This window comes from Ochotona princeps, chromosome 5 (assembly GCF_030435755.1).
Source record: "Ochotona princeps isolate mOchPri1 chromosome 5, mOchPri1.hap1, whole genome shotgun sequence".
NCBI classification, from domain to species: domain Eukaryota; kingdom Metazoa; phylum Chordata; class Mammalia; order Lagomorpha; family Ochotonidae; genus Ochotona; species Ochotona princeps.
The window spans coordinates 105,770,603-105,784,740 of record NC_080836.1 but is presented as its reverse complement, the minus strand read 5'-3'; the positions used below and the strand labels follow the sequence as shown (position 1 = coordinate 105,784,740).

Sequence of the window (14,138 nt, the reverse complement as noted above, 5' to 3'; positions counted from 1 at the left end):
ATGCTCCTGGTAAGTTGCCCATGTAGGGCTCACAGGCTCTGCATAGCCAGCTCTGGAGGCTTCTGCAGGAAGGCTGACTCTGCCTGTAAGTCCGTGTGTAGTCCAGGAGCATGGAGGACTGTGACCATTGGGGTCTACACTGCTCTCCTCTGGGACTGGGAGACGGCAGCAGCCGGTCAAGTCTCCAGACTCGCGTCACCGACTCACAGCTCTGTGTCCTGTAGTGGCGCACACCATCAGACCGACAGAAGCACGCCTTTGTGTCCCGTGAACACCGGAGTCGCAGCCATATGGCTAGAGGAGTTGATTTTGTTGCCCCCGTAAGGTTAAATCCGTGCATAGATTACATTTTTCCTAGTGTGTGTTTTGCAGGAGCTTCCTAAAAAAAAATCTTTTTTAGTTTCCTTAAGTTTTTTGATTCTTGGGTTCAAAAAGGAAACGACTCCCTCCTGCAAGAAGGAAGGGCTGCCGGAGGAGTGCCGAGTGATGAATGACAAGTGACAAGTGACGAGTGACAGGTGGAGTTTGAGCGGGGGTGGAGACAGTTTGAACGAGGGGCTCAGCTTCCTTCCGGAAACCTTCTGCTCTTGCCTGGGTGTTCATTTCTCTGCATAAATATTATCGAAGGCCGGAAAGCAAACATAAAACGCATAGATCATTTTCTCAAAAACCAAGCCAGTCCATCCCATCACCCAGAGCGTATTGTTCCAAGAAAATTTTGGAAAAAGGAATCTGGAGTGGGGGTGTCCCGGGAGAATTCAAACAGGAGTGAAATTCTGGAAGCTGCTTCCCCGTCAGGAGAGCTGCCGAGGCCTGGCGCTATCTGCCAATCACTGCTCGTGGCGAGTAGCAGGAGATCCGTCTGCAGTGTGCCATGGGTGAGACCACTGTCCCCTCCTGTCCTCAGTGGTGAGGCAAGCCCCTCCGTGTGGCAGGGAGAGGGAGGGTGGCGATAATGAGGGCCATGTGCAGCCCATTGCCTTGATTGCGTGCAAGTGAATTTATGGGCAGCGAGTGACACGGCGGCAGCTTCTGTGCGGGTACGCACTGCTCTCTTCTGAGCATAGGAGATGATTTATGAGTCTGCTGACATTCGTGGAGGTGGCTGGGTACATGGGGGTACTGGCCGGAAACCCCTCCATCCATATATTTTTCCTACTTGCTGAAACACAGATAAATCTCTGTGCTGTGAGTCTGAAATGGCAAGGCTTCAGAGTTAGCACGCCGGGTGGTGGTTGGTGAGGGCAGGCGGGAGGGGGGTTGCAGACCGTATTCTTAGATCACCCCAAACCCCAGAGCTGGGCATTGACACATCTGGGCGAGACTTCTCAGCAGTCTGCATCCTTTTGCAACAGGCACTTTTACCAACACCTCGTCCCTCCTGGTTGCTAACTGGAAGATCATAGCTTCCCCAGCTTCTTCAGACAGAAGAGGAGAAAGGCAGCTAGCTTTGTGGAACATATTTTTAGTTTTTTTAAAAAAGCAATGTTAATCCTTGATTAAATGTCAGAAAGTCATGCTACCCCTCCCCCGTGCATGGCACTCTGAACATGGCTGTGCCGAACGACTGGTGGGCCATGCGCGGTGCACGGGCTTAGTCCCTCCTCATCTGAAACAGTTGGGGCCAGCAGTGTTTGGGATTGGGGAGTCTGGTTTCCAGATCTGGGTGTGTTTGCAATCCATGTCTTAGAGGTGAGACCCAAGACTAAAGCCAGATTCCTTTGTGTCTCGTGTGCATCACAGTGCCTCCCCACCTCACCTGAGGCACTGATGGAATATGTCGCGCATCAAGTCCCACAGTGGGAAGGGTTCCTCTTGTCAGCACCCAGAACAGGTCTGGTTGTAGAACCTTCCAGAGTGTCCGGTGGTAGAACATTCTGGAATGTCTGGCCACAGAACATTCTGAGTCTGAGGAGGTGGGACTTGGAAAACTCAGCCTGCACTCGGACGGTATTCCCTGCTGTCGAAGCCTCACTGCCCTGCGGGGGAGGGCCGGCACCCTGTCCTCAGCCCTCCTTCCTCACTGCCCTGCGGGGGAGGGCGGCACCCTGTCCTCAGCCCTCCTTCCTCCCTGCACCTGCCCCAGAACCACCCCTTCTCTCTGCAGCCCTTGCAGTGGCCACCCCCTGATGCAGCCTGACTCCCTCAAAACCACTGCCCCCAGCACGGCCTGCTCAACGCCCTTTGCTGCACAGGCATTCAACCTGGTCGCTTCAGAGAGCACGTGTGTGTTCTCTCACAGTGCCCACCCTGAGAACCTGAGCTCCACTGATCTGACTCTTCCAGGCCTGCACACGGCGACCAAGGCCGCCTCTGCTGCCGAGCTCTCATGGTTGCTGGCAACATCAGCTCCCTGCCTTGGCTCCCAGCAGGCCACAGGCTGCAGTCTTGCTCAGTACCCGGCCGGGTGGGCTTGTCAGTACAGCAGCTAAGCATCCTAACAAGTGGAGATGAGAGCCAGGCAGCATGGGGACAGCTCCAGTGTCCTGGGGCACATGCACAGAGTGGACATGAGCATGGTCTCCCTGAGCATCTACCATGGGTTGGAACTGAGTCACCAGCCCCGTCTACGCACAAGGGCAGTGAAGTCCATGGCAGGAGCAGAAGGGATGCTGAGATGAGGGGGACAGACAGCGTGGCCCTTCACGGACCTCAGACGGGGACAGCGTGGCCCTTCATGGACCTCAGACGGGGACAGCGTGGCCCTTCACGGACCTCAGACTGGGACAGCGTTGCCCTTCACAGACCTCAGGCAATCCCAGCTTCTCTGTTGCAGGGACAGCAAGGCTGGGTTCACGGTCCCCCAGTCACTGCAGGAACCAGGCCCAGCAGAAACAGGATCTAATGGGAGGGGCTGAGCTTCAGGGTCCCCTCAGGGATCCCAGTGTCTGAGGGGCAGGGGCGGTGCCACCACGTGTGCCAGCTTGCAGGAAGACAACATCCTAGGCTCCTGTGACCGCGTCCTCCTTCCGCGGGCTGAGCACGCCGTTACGTTTTCCTGTCGTCATTTCTAGCCTGTGTACGCACTCATTTTTCTCCTCTCTCCTTTGCTGTCTCAGTCACCTGTGGGGTTCCAGGTGGTTCAAGATCAGACATGCCTGTAGGTCCCAAAACCGCAAGCCATGAAAGGACAGCACCACTTGAGCAGGACCCACAGACGTGAAAGCAAGGTGGTCACATGTGCTCGTGCAGAGAAGCACTTGGGAGCGTCAGTCACTCGTAGCAGCGCGAAGAAAGGCTGGAGGCTCGCCCAGAACCTAAGCTTGCCCCAAACGCAAGCGCAAACAGGTCAGGGGTCTCTGTGTCTTGGGCCTACAACAGTGCCTGGTGCATAGCAGATGCTAAGTAAGCACTGAGTGGACGAATGAGTCATAGAGAATTAAAAAATAATAATAATAAAAAAACAGTGTGGCCGAACACTTCTGGGAGAAAGGTACTGGCCTTCCCAGGGAGGAGGTGGCTGGTGAGAACCGGCACCCCTGAGGGACGACAGCCAGGTGAATGATGTGGCAAGGAAATAAGAGGAATAAACATTTTAAACAATGTAGGAAGTGTGCTTCTCTCAAGCCTCAGTGTGTGCAGGTGGCGAAGCGAGTGGGTGTGCGAATCAAGGAGCCAGTCCTTGGCTCGATGGAGAGGCGCGCCACGTTGGCCGTCTCATAGAAAGATGATCAATCTATTCTGGGTAATTTATGGGGTTGATGTGATTTCAATTAAAATCCCAACAGGATTATTTATGGAACTCGAAAACATAATTATTAAAGTCATTAGGATTAAAATAAGAGAATCAGAACAGTAGGGAAGGACAAATGGCACTTTATTTGCAAGTATATCATAAAGAAAAATAAGGTAACCACATTGTACTAGTATGAACTCGTGAGCATAGATCAAGGAGACAAAGTGGAGAGCCCAGGAACTGACGCCAAAGGACGGCCCGTGGAATCCCTGACTGATGAAGTTTTAAAGTCATCCGAAGGAGAGGGACACAGCTGCAGAGACGTGATGGCTTTAATTGGTAAAACCAGATTTGAGAATCTAAACCTACCCCCAGGGGAGCAGTTACGATTTCTCAACTATAACAACCAAAAAAGGAGTTTAGAAGAAAATGGAGCCGATGCCTCTGTAAACATCACACATGCCATTATAATACACTCTTAAGACACAGCAGAACACCAGCCACAAAATGTGAAATCGGTTTTTATTGAAAAGCACCGTATTGCTTCATCACAGACCCTCGTGCTGGTGGCAGGGTAAGGGGCACTGTGCTGTACTCCATGAGGGAAGCCAGGCAGCAGCCCCAAGCTGCAGGCACACGTGGGTCCCTCTGCTTGCCTCTTCCTGCCACGGGGCAGAATAACAGACCCGGCCCCCGCAGGCCGTCTCTCCCCTGTTGTCATGCCTGCGACTCCAGAGGTGCCTGGGCTTGTCCCAGCGCACTGTCCTTGCCCTACGAAACCCAGCTCTGGCTGGCTGCTCTTTGATGAGTCTTCACCCTGACCTTGTAAGACCATGCAGAGTGAGCTTGGACAGAATGTCTGACCTTCTAGCATGGCTGCTGTGCTCAGCAGACATCTGCAAGCTGTGCGCCAAGGGCAGCTGCCTTGATGGCAAGGCAGTGCGGCAGCAGGTCTGGGCAGGCTGGCACAGGTCTCATGGCTGCCCCCACAGTGCAGAGAGCCCCCTTGCCTTCAGGAGAATCCCACCCCACCTCCCACTGCAGAGCTACAGGGGGAATGTTCTGGGCACAGAAAGGGTCCCCCAGATCCTAGACATCACCAGATGTGTGTGCTACACCAGACATTTTCAAGATGTTCATAGCGATTGTGTGCGTGTGGCAAGGGAGGGGAGAACAGGGACTATGCATGGATTTAAATTTTTGTGCCCTCCTTTGAATTATTATTTTAATTATACATATTTAAGGACTCTGGCTAGAATAGCTATTATCAAAAAGACACACACACATGCACACATGCACACTGGCCAGGAGTCAGAGAACGGGGACGTGGTAGGCACTGCTGGTGGGAGTGTCAATTCTGTTAGCACAGCCAGGATGGAGAGTGTGGCTGAGCTCCCTCAAGGAACCCATGGTGGATCTGTGATAGGTGATACGATCTGGCAGTCTGGGGAGCTGCCTGGCAGGACGCCTCTCAAAGGCTAGGGCAGCCTCAGGATGGACGTTGCCTCTGTGAGATCAAACACAGAGATGGACAGCTGGGCTGCCAGGCTGCAGACCTGGTGGAAGTGTGGGAGATGGAGGGGCTGAAGAGAGCCAGAGTGACGGGGTGGTTGGAGTTCAAGGCAGTGTCAACAAGTAGAACCCCAGCCCTCAGGAAAAGTGGAGTGTGATGGGGTGCAGGCCCCGTCTAAGGGCTGGAGGCCCCAGTCCTAGACCGTGCAATTTGGCAGAGACATCTCTGGGCGAGACGTGGCACCGATGGCAGTGACTACTGCAGGAGCTGCTCGGCCTGGGAGGTGCCCGGGCACACGGTCCCTTAGGAGACACTGCCTAGGGAAGCCAGGAGCCGGCTCCCTTCTTGGGTGCTGTCCTTGGAGATTCTTGCTTGCAGAGAAATCCCACCCTGTACATTATACCAGCAGGTGACTAAATGTGTGTGAACCACTCAGAAGAGGTAGCTAAGTCCACAGGCGCAGGTGCCTGTGTCCTCTGGCCAGCGTCTGCCATGGCCGCTTTTGTTCTGTCCTGTAGACCCGAGTGGAAGGGAAGCCCACCTGAGATGGTCCATCTGTGATGATCTCACACAGCTGCTTCACTTGCTGCACGCCACTGGGCGCCGGACAGGAGGGGCTGCTTCCTCCTTGCCTGGTACCAGCATTGAGGGAGGGGAAGGAGTTCAGCAGTGACACCCCGACAGGCGCTGTGTGTTGGCTCATTAACCAGCAGAGTGGCACAGATGCAAAGGTGACCACATGGCGTTGGGCCCATGGTTGAGGCAAAGGCATGATTGAACAGTGAACCCACAGAGACCCATGCTCAACGCTTGCTCATGTTTCAGAGGATTTTGTGGCAAGTTTTGTTTTTAGTAGAGAAGATGCTTGCACCTGCTAGACCACAAGTGATGCTCTATGTGTCAGCCAACCCTGGACCACACACTCATATGCACACACTCACACAGTCACGCAGAGGTCACGTATGTACAGACACACTTGCACACACAATCATATACATACACACATTCACACTCAATATACTCACACAGTCACACACAGTTACACACTTGCACATATATGCTCACACTCTTACATACATTCACACACATGCTCACACATGCATATGAATGCAGGCTCACATATATACATGCTCATATCATACCCTTACACATACACACACACACACACACACACACACACACCAGTGGCCCCAGGAGGAGATGTTCCTAAGCAGTGCACTGCTGTGCCTTCTACACTGCACGGAGGCACTGAGTCTATTGTCCAAAGCCAGAGCAGGACACATTCCTTCCTTCTCCAGTCCTCACAGGGACCTGTGGTTGTGGAATCAGAGGGAGATCTGACGGTGGTCAGGGAGGACCCCTCTGGCTTGGCCACGCATGAACAAAACCTTCCAGAAAGTAGAGGAATAGGGCACGTGTGGTGTTTCCCACGGGCAAGTGGGAGGCCGTGGAAGCGGGGCCACAGAGGGGCTGGGATTGCATGGAGGGAGGCAACAGTCCAGTGACTGACTGACTTGGGACACTAGAAGGCAAATGGGGCCACTGCTGTTAATTGCATACAGCCTGGCCCATGCTGAGCAGAACAATGTTTTGGGTGTGGATTTCCTTTTGGGTAAGAGAACTGGGGGCGAACTGGTGAACGTTGAGCAAGGAGTGGCTCGAGGTGACTTAGGTGTGGGTATCCCAGTAACAGCTGGCCTGGCCCCAGGCAAGGGGGAGCCAGCAGCAGGATGTGCTGTGGGTTGAACTTGGGTGGAGAAGAATGAAGTTAAGGACAATCCCTGCCTGGGTCCTTGGAGCAACTGGGAGAAGGAGTTTCCACTTTCTGAATTAGAAAAAAAAAATGCAAGAGGAGGGAAAGGAGGAGGTTTGTGATCTGGAGCACAGAGCGTGAACCAGGTGGGGAAGCGAGAAGGACCCAGGAGAGCAGACGGAGCAGGAGTGATCCGTGCGGGGAGAGGAAGTGTCTGGAGGGTGATGCAGCGGGCAGACGCTGCTCATGTGCCCTTGGGGTGTGAGACAGAGAAACCAGGTCATAGGAAAGCTGGACAAAGCCTGCATGGGAGCCAAGAAGGAGCGAGATGGACCACAGCGTCAGAGGCGCTGCTAAGCCTGGGTGGTCGTCTGTCAGGGCTGCCCAGCCAAGTCCAGCAGCCTCAGAAACGTACCATGCTCCCACCGCTCCCCAGTTGTGAGCAGGTGGATGCTGGAGGGTGGGGCTGTCTCACACCCTTCTCCCTTCTCATGCAGGGCACCTCCTCCCCAGGTCTTCCTCAGGTCTATCGTGCCCCTATGTCCATCCATCTTGGCGCCCAAAAGCCCGCCCTTTTGGGTGATCCTGGCCCCACAGAGTCAGAGCCATCCTGAACCCTTGGCGTCTGCAGGGGGCCTACCTACACTGAGGCAACCTCCTGAGGTGCAGGGGCCCAATGCCGCCCCTAACTGCCTTAGTGGGGACCACACCAGGGATCTTGTCTTGGGAGCTGGAAGCTGGGGTGGCCCTGAGAACTCCACTGTGAGCTGCATCCCGACAAGAGGGGGCAGGCAGGAAGAGGAGGACCCTGGGGTCTACGGGTGTGAGAAGGCCCAAGGTGGAACAGGCCACTGAGGGGCAAATCCTGTGTGCAGGTGGCAGCCCCCTCCCTGGCACCTGCACGCATTCCGGCAGGTGCCCGCGACTGCCCAGCCCTCTACAAGTTTCCCAGGCTCACCACCACCAGGCGACGTGGGACTCCCGGCTCAGCAGGGGCAGGAACAGGCAGCTTTTCCGGATCGGATTCCACAGACAGCAGAAAGCTGCATTTCCACGTTTGACCACCAAGCGCCTGTTGCTGACAGCATGTAATTTGGGCTCCTTGGTTACTCCAGGGGGCATCCCAGGTGGGCCATCCCCTGTGGTCAAGGCTGTCAGAGTCCCCGCTGTTCGCCCTGAAAGCGCCATGAAAGCTAAAATAGCACCTGTCTTTGCACTCCTCCTGGCGTATCGGGGCCTCTCCTTGGAGTCCTCGGAGGCAGGATGTGCCGGAGCACTGCCACGCAATCCCTGGACGCAGCAGCGACCTGCTGCCCGCACCCTGTGGGCAGGAGGCGCAGCAGGGCGGTGTGCCAGTGTCCCCCTAGTACTGCAGGAGACTGACAGAGTAGGATCAGGTGGAGGGAATCTCAGCACGCTGAAACACTCTTGCGTGTGCTCCAGCTAACCAAGGCGCCAGGATAGGACTTGGAAAAAGTCGCAGTCAGTGTGAACCAAGGTCAAGCAGGGGCCCAACCGCCGAGCACTGCTCCCGGCCCCACCCCCAGGGAGACAGGAAGATGCGCACACATGGAACACGTGTGTGCGACTGTGCGTGATAGAGAGCCGTCGGCACAACACTGTCTAGACACGGATTTTGAAATATGTTTTTGGCTTATTTTCATTGTCTTGGGTGCTTTTTCAGGCTTAATTTTTTGAGTGCTTATTTCTTTTCATGTTCTTGAAAGGCAGAGCAACAGAGAGGGTCTTTCAGCTACTGGTTCTTTCCCCAAAGGCCTGCAACAGGCTGAGAAAGGCCAGACCGAAGCCCAGCTCTTCATCCAGTCCCCTGTGCTTACCAGGGAGCCACGTCCTCTGCTGGCTCCCAGAGGAGCCGGGACTCCGAGCAGCACTGGGACACCTGCAGATGCAGGCTTCCCCAGTGGGAGCTTAACCCCCCACACTGCAACACCCACCTCTGAAATACAGTCCCCTGCAACAGTTTTTACATTTGGTGAGGATGAAATTCATTTTTCAGAGTATGAGTTGATTACATAAACACGACTAAGGGTCATTTTTACCTTAATCTGTTAAAAATGAGAACATTTGATACTGCTTTTACAAAGGTACTGTGAAAATACAAGTATTATTAAACCATAACCTGGTTGATTTGTCTTGAGTTTGTGCGTGTGTGTAGGTTCTGTATTGAACAGGGCCAACATTGTGTATGGCAGATCAACCTGTCTCATGTCACTGGCAGCTCCTGTGGACACTGTCTCATGTGCCAACTGCTCTACTTCTAAACCAGCTTCCTGCTAATGGTTTGGACAAATGGGCAGAGTAGTGCCCAAATGTTAGGGCCCCTGGACCCATATAGGAGACCCATGTGAAACTCCTGGAACTCGGCTTCAGCCTGGCTCATTGCCAACATTTGGGGAGTGGCCCAGCAGGTGGAAGATTCTCTCCCTCTCTCTCTCCCTCTCCCCTCCCTCTTCTCCACCCCTACCCCCTTTCTGACTTTCAGATAACTAAATGTGGTCACACTGAATAGCAGAGGACGGTTCTGCAGCAATTGCTGCGTTTGTGCAGGAACAGCAGAGACTGCGGTGGGATCATGAAGTCGGAGTGTACTGAGGGAGGGACACCCAGAGAGGGTTGCAAAGGCTAAAGCAAGAGGAAGAGGAGACCTGTGGAAGCCATTTTCCTTCCGCAGTCTTGGCATCTCAGCTGATTCTGGAGTGCAGGTGCCCTTGGTCTTTGCAGGTGGCCTGGGTGCAGGGCTGGGGTCTTGGCTGGGACTCTTAGGATCGTTGTGGTTATCAGGCATGAGTGTGGACCCCTCCTTCGTCATCTCTCAGGCTTACTTGTTATCCTTTTGCTGCTGTTGTCAGGGCTTGAGAAAAGTAATTCCATGTTGTTCTAGCAGCTTCCACACACAAGCTGCAACATACAGAAATGAAAGTACCCTCCAGCTGCTTGGACAAGGGGCTGTGGAGGGAATAAGGAAACAGTGACAGGGTTTTGAGTCTTGGTCAGCCTGGACCGTGCAGATATGAGATAGGACATGGCCAAGCCATGAGAAACGCTTGGGCAGTGGGCTTCATGACAGACCATGTGTGGGGCAGATTGAGGCATCGGACAGTCCCATGATTGTGGAATGTGAGAGCTGCTGTGCCTGGCCTCAGTCATCTCAGGTCCAGAGTCTAGCTGGTGCTAAACAAATGTGTTCTGACTCAGGGAGGGGGCATCCAGCCTGTGGGCCATATAAGGTCCACAAAGTCATGTGGTCTGGCCCTGTCAAGGCAACCACAGCAAGGCTTGAAATCCAGTGTCTCTATAGCAGGCTGTTAGCTTGATGATTTTATACAACTGTTATCCAGAAGGCCCTGAGCCAAATAAAAGGTTCCCCAGCCTGATATGTGAATGGAAGGATAGCTAGGTAGGTGAGTGGATGGGTGGATGGACAAATGGATGGATGATGAGCACCCTAGGGACCCGACCACTGATCCCTAAGTGCACCTCTTAGAAGTCCCACCACCTTTCCATTCCACCACCTTGCTCACCAAACTCCCGAACTCATGAACATTGCAGGGACTGAGACCACATCCCAGCCACAACAGGCCATTTCAGACTTCATGTCCCAGCCAGCCACTAGGGAGCCACCCCATCCAGTCGCCGGTTGACTCAGAGCAGAGTCTGTTCCCTATGTAAAGGGCCCGTAAGGTCTCCCTCTGCCCTGTTTGCCTCTGGCGTATTTGTGTGAGGGCGTACTGTCTCTCTGTACTTCAACCAGAACAGCGCCTGGCACCAGATTCCAGGAGCAGTCACGGTCATGCCACTCACTTCCATTGGAAGGACGTTAAAGAGACTTGTAGCACAACTCGAGAATGTCTTGTTGTTGCTGTTTGGAAAAATATATGCAATATTTATAAGAATGTGTGGGTGTGTATTAGCATATAATGAGATTGTTTTTTCATGAACTAGATATATATATTTTAGAAGTTCCCAAGTTTAAATATCTAATTAGATATCTACATAAATACAAAATTGACTATAAAATTAAATATCATTGGCTGTAAGTCACACAACAAGCTTTCTGGAATCCTCAAAAAATGTTGAAGTGTGAAGGGCTCCGAGGAGAGTTTGAGAACTATGGTTATGAAGTCTCTTGAGATGTGGTCCTCTCCGTCTCTTCAATCGTCACACAGTTGTGAATCACTAGCACCAGATTGGCAGAAACTTTTTCCCGTCTCTGTGTTAAATCAATGTGACATTTGTGGCAAAACCAGCTTCCTTAAGAAATAGTAACTGTGTGTTCCGTATGAAACTCTCAACGTGGAATCTGAAAGCCTGTCTTGCCGATGTAGCTGTCACTCCATGTTACGCAGTAACACACAAACGTAATTAGATTCTGAAGAGCAGGTGTGTATTTCACACCCAGTCACTGGATTTGTGAGTTGCACAACTCCATCCTCCCGTTTGTCGTCAAAATCCTGTGTTTATCCTAAAGGTTAAACAGGAAGAAATGATTTGTGTGTCTGGCTTCACCCTTAACTCAAAAAGCAGAGTACCTCAATATTTTTTTAAAGAAAAAAAAAGAAGAAGAAGAAGAAATAAAACATGATCTATTGTAAAAAGTAGCGTTGGTCCCAGAGCAGCAAGTCCCCAGAGGAAGGGGTCCACCCTGAATGTCTCGGGTTGCACGTGCCTTGCCCCCATCCACAGGATTCCCACCTGGTTTGCCACCTGTCAGTGACTGCAGCATGTGCCAAGCGGGAGAGCCACCGGTCCCCCTCACGCTGCCCTCCCTCTGTCTCCTCCTGCAGGAATCTGACCGGCACGTTCCCTGACTACCCCGCCGAAGAAGAAGGAGGCTCTGCCGTCATTTTCTCCAACAAGACCCCACAGCAGGTGCGGAGGTTTTTGAGAAATGGGTCGTTGTGTAATTCGGTCTTGGTTATTTACCCACAAATGTGTACATGGGAACACTCCCGGGTGCTCGTCAGCAGACACAAGGCAACACACTTGGTTTCTCGCCACACACTTTTTTTTTTAAGATTTATTCATTTTATTACAGTCAGATATACACAGAGGAGGAGAGACAGAGAGGAAGATCTTCCGTCTGATGATTCACTCCCCAAGTGAGCCGCAATGGGCCGATGCGCGCTGATCTGAAGCCGGGAACCTGGAACCTCTTCCGGGTCTCCCACGCGGTTGCAGGGTCCCAATGCATTGGGCCGTCCTCGACTGCTTTCCCAGGCCACAAGCAGGGAGCTGGATGGGAAGTGGAGCCGCCGGGATTAGAACAGGTGCCCATATGGGATCCCGGGGCGTTCAAGGCGAGGACTTTAGCCGCTAGGCCATGCCACCGGGCCCGCCACACACGTTTTGCCTGAACACTCTGGAACTCCCTCATCTCCCGCACTGCACTCCAAAGTGAGCTTGCCCTTGGCAGTGTGCCAACTGGGGGGCGTCCTCTGGGTGAATGCTGAGCGGCTACAACCAAGCAGCCCTTGCTGTGCTGGTCTCACTTCCCTGCTCCTCTCACTGCCCTGCCGTCTGCAGTCCCGGCTGCCGGCAGCCCTGACTGCACTCCTCCAAGCTCCGCTTAGCCACTGTGCCTCTGGCCACTGCCCTGCAGAGCCTGGGTGCTGGGCCTGCCTCCAGCAAACCCTGCCAGGCCAACACCACGGATTGCCTCCACCAACTCCGCTAGCACTCAGAATTTACATCAAAAGCTGGTTTTGAATTATCTGTATAAACTAATGCGAGGAAAGCACCTTTGGCCCACCTTGGCCGGAGAAGCTGGGTTAAGCTTGCTTGATCAATTCTCAGCTGTGATACGACAGTACTAAATGGAAACATTTTTTAGATGCTCCTGTCAGAACTGTGAGTCAAACTTTCCTGGGAAATTTTAGCAGATATAATAAGATTTTAAAAGTGAGTTAGAAATATTTGATGATCCTCTGTTCAAATTATGTGACAGAAAATCCAACGAGTTTCGTAAGGAATTATATCTATGCATTTTACAGAACCGTACAGAACTATATTGACAGAACCGAAACTGTGAACAAACTGAGTGAGGAATTATTTGACTGAAATCAAGAAAACATTACCTTTCCATTATCCCATGCTGTTAATCTAGTTCCAAACAAACTCTAAGCAATTTGATTGATACGCTTACTTAGAAGTTCCAATAGAAAAACGGATTTTTGGAAATTTCCACAAATTTTTTGGAACAGAACTAGAATGAGTGCAATGGCAGGGGACCCTCCCTGTTGGCATTAAACTAGAGAGCTGCAGAGACACCAGGTGTTGGGCAAGAGCAGATCAACCAGCAACAAGCAAAGGCAACATGACCGACAGACATCCTGTGCCAAGCACCAGGCTAAGTGCTGAATGCGAATTAATTTACTGAACCTCCTCAGACCTGGGAAATCAAGAGAACAGGCTGATGTATTCAATAACACACAACTCAAATGGCAGACAGATTACAAAAATGATATTAAAATCATATAATAAACTAAGGGAAGTATTTATAGCAAGCCTGACATAGCTTCTGTGTATATAGAATTCTTAGAAAGCAATAGAAAAGGGCGTAGCACAAATACACTAGGATCCCATATGGGCGCCGGTTCTAATCCCGGCAGCTCCACTTCCCATCCAGCTCCCTGCCTGTGGCCTGGGAAAGCAGTCGAGGACGGTCCAAAGCCTTGGGACCCTGCACCCGCGTGGAGATCCGGAAGACGCTCCTGGCTCCGGGCTCCAGATTGGCTCAAATCTGGCAGTTACAGCCATTTGGGGAGTGAACTAGCAGATGGAAGATCTTTCTCTCTGGTTTTTTTTCCTTCTCTCTGTAAATCTGCTTTTCCAATAAAAATTAAATGAAGAAGAAGAAGGAGAGGAAAAGAAGGAGAAGAAGAGAACAGCAGGAAAAACCTGATTCCCCAAAGGAAAAGAAGACAAAGACTCAAAAACAGAAATTTAATCAAGTAAGTTTGTGAAAAGCAGCTAGCAAGGGAATTTATAAAAGGCTGCTGTATCTCTTCACCCATGGCATGGGTACAAATTTTAAATCACGATAATGAGTTGATGCGTATATGAGGAAAAAAGTCATTCTGACGCATTGTTGCTAGATACACATATTAATATAGCATTTTATAACTTTAAAATTTTTATTTATTTGCAAATCAGAGTTCCATGGAGAGAGAGAGATC

General features: G+C 52.0%; 1 protein-coding gene across 1 annotated transcript in view; it reads left to right on the top strand.

Annotated features, from left to right (window-relative positions):
* Positions 1-14,138, top strand: part of IQCA1 (IQ motif containing with AAA domain 1) — a 123,910-nt gene that overhangs the window by 36,051 nt on the left and 73,721 nt on the right. Inside the window, exon 7 of the mRNA XM_058664267.1 lies at positions 11,748-11,832. Coding sequence (XP_058520250.1) covers positions 11,748-11,832 — 85 coding nt within the window. The remainder of the gene's footprint in view (positions 1-11,747; positions 11,833-14,138) is intronic.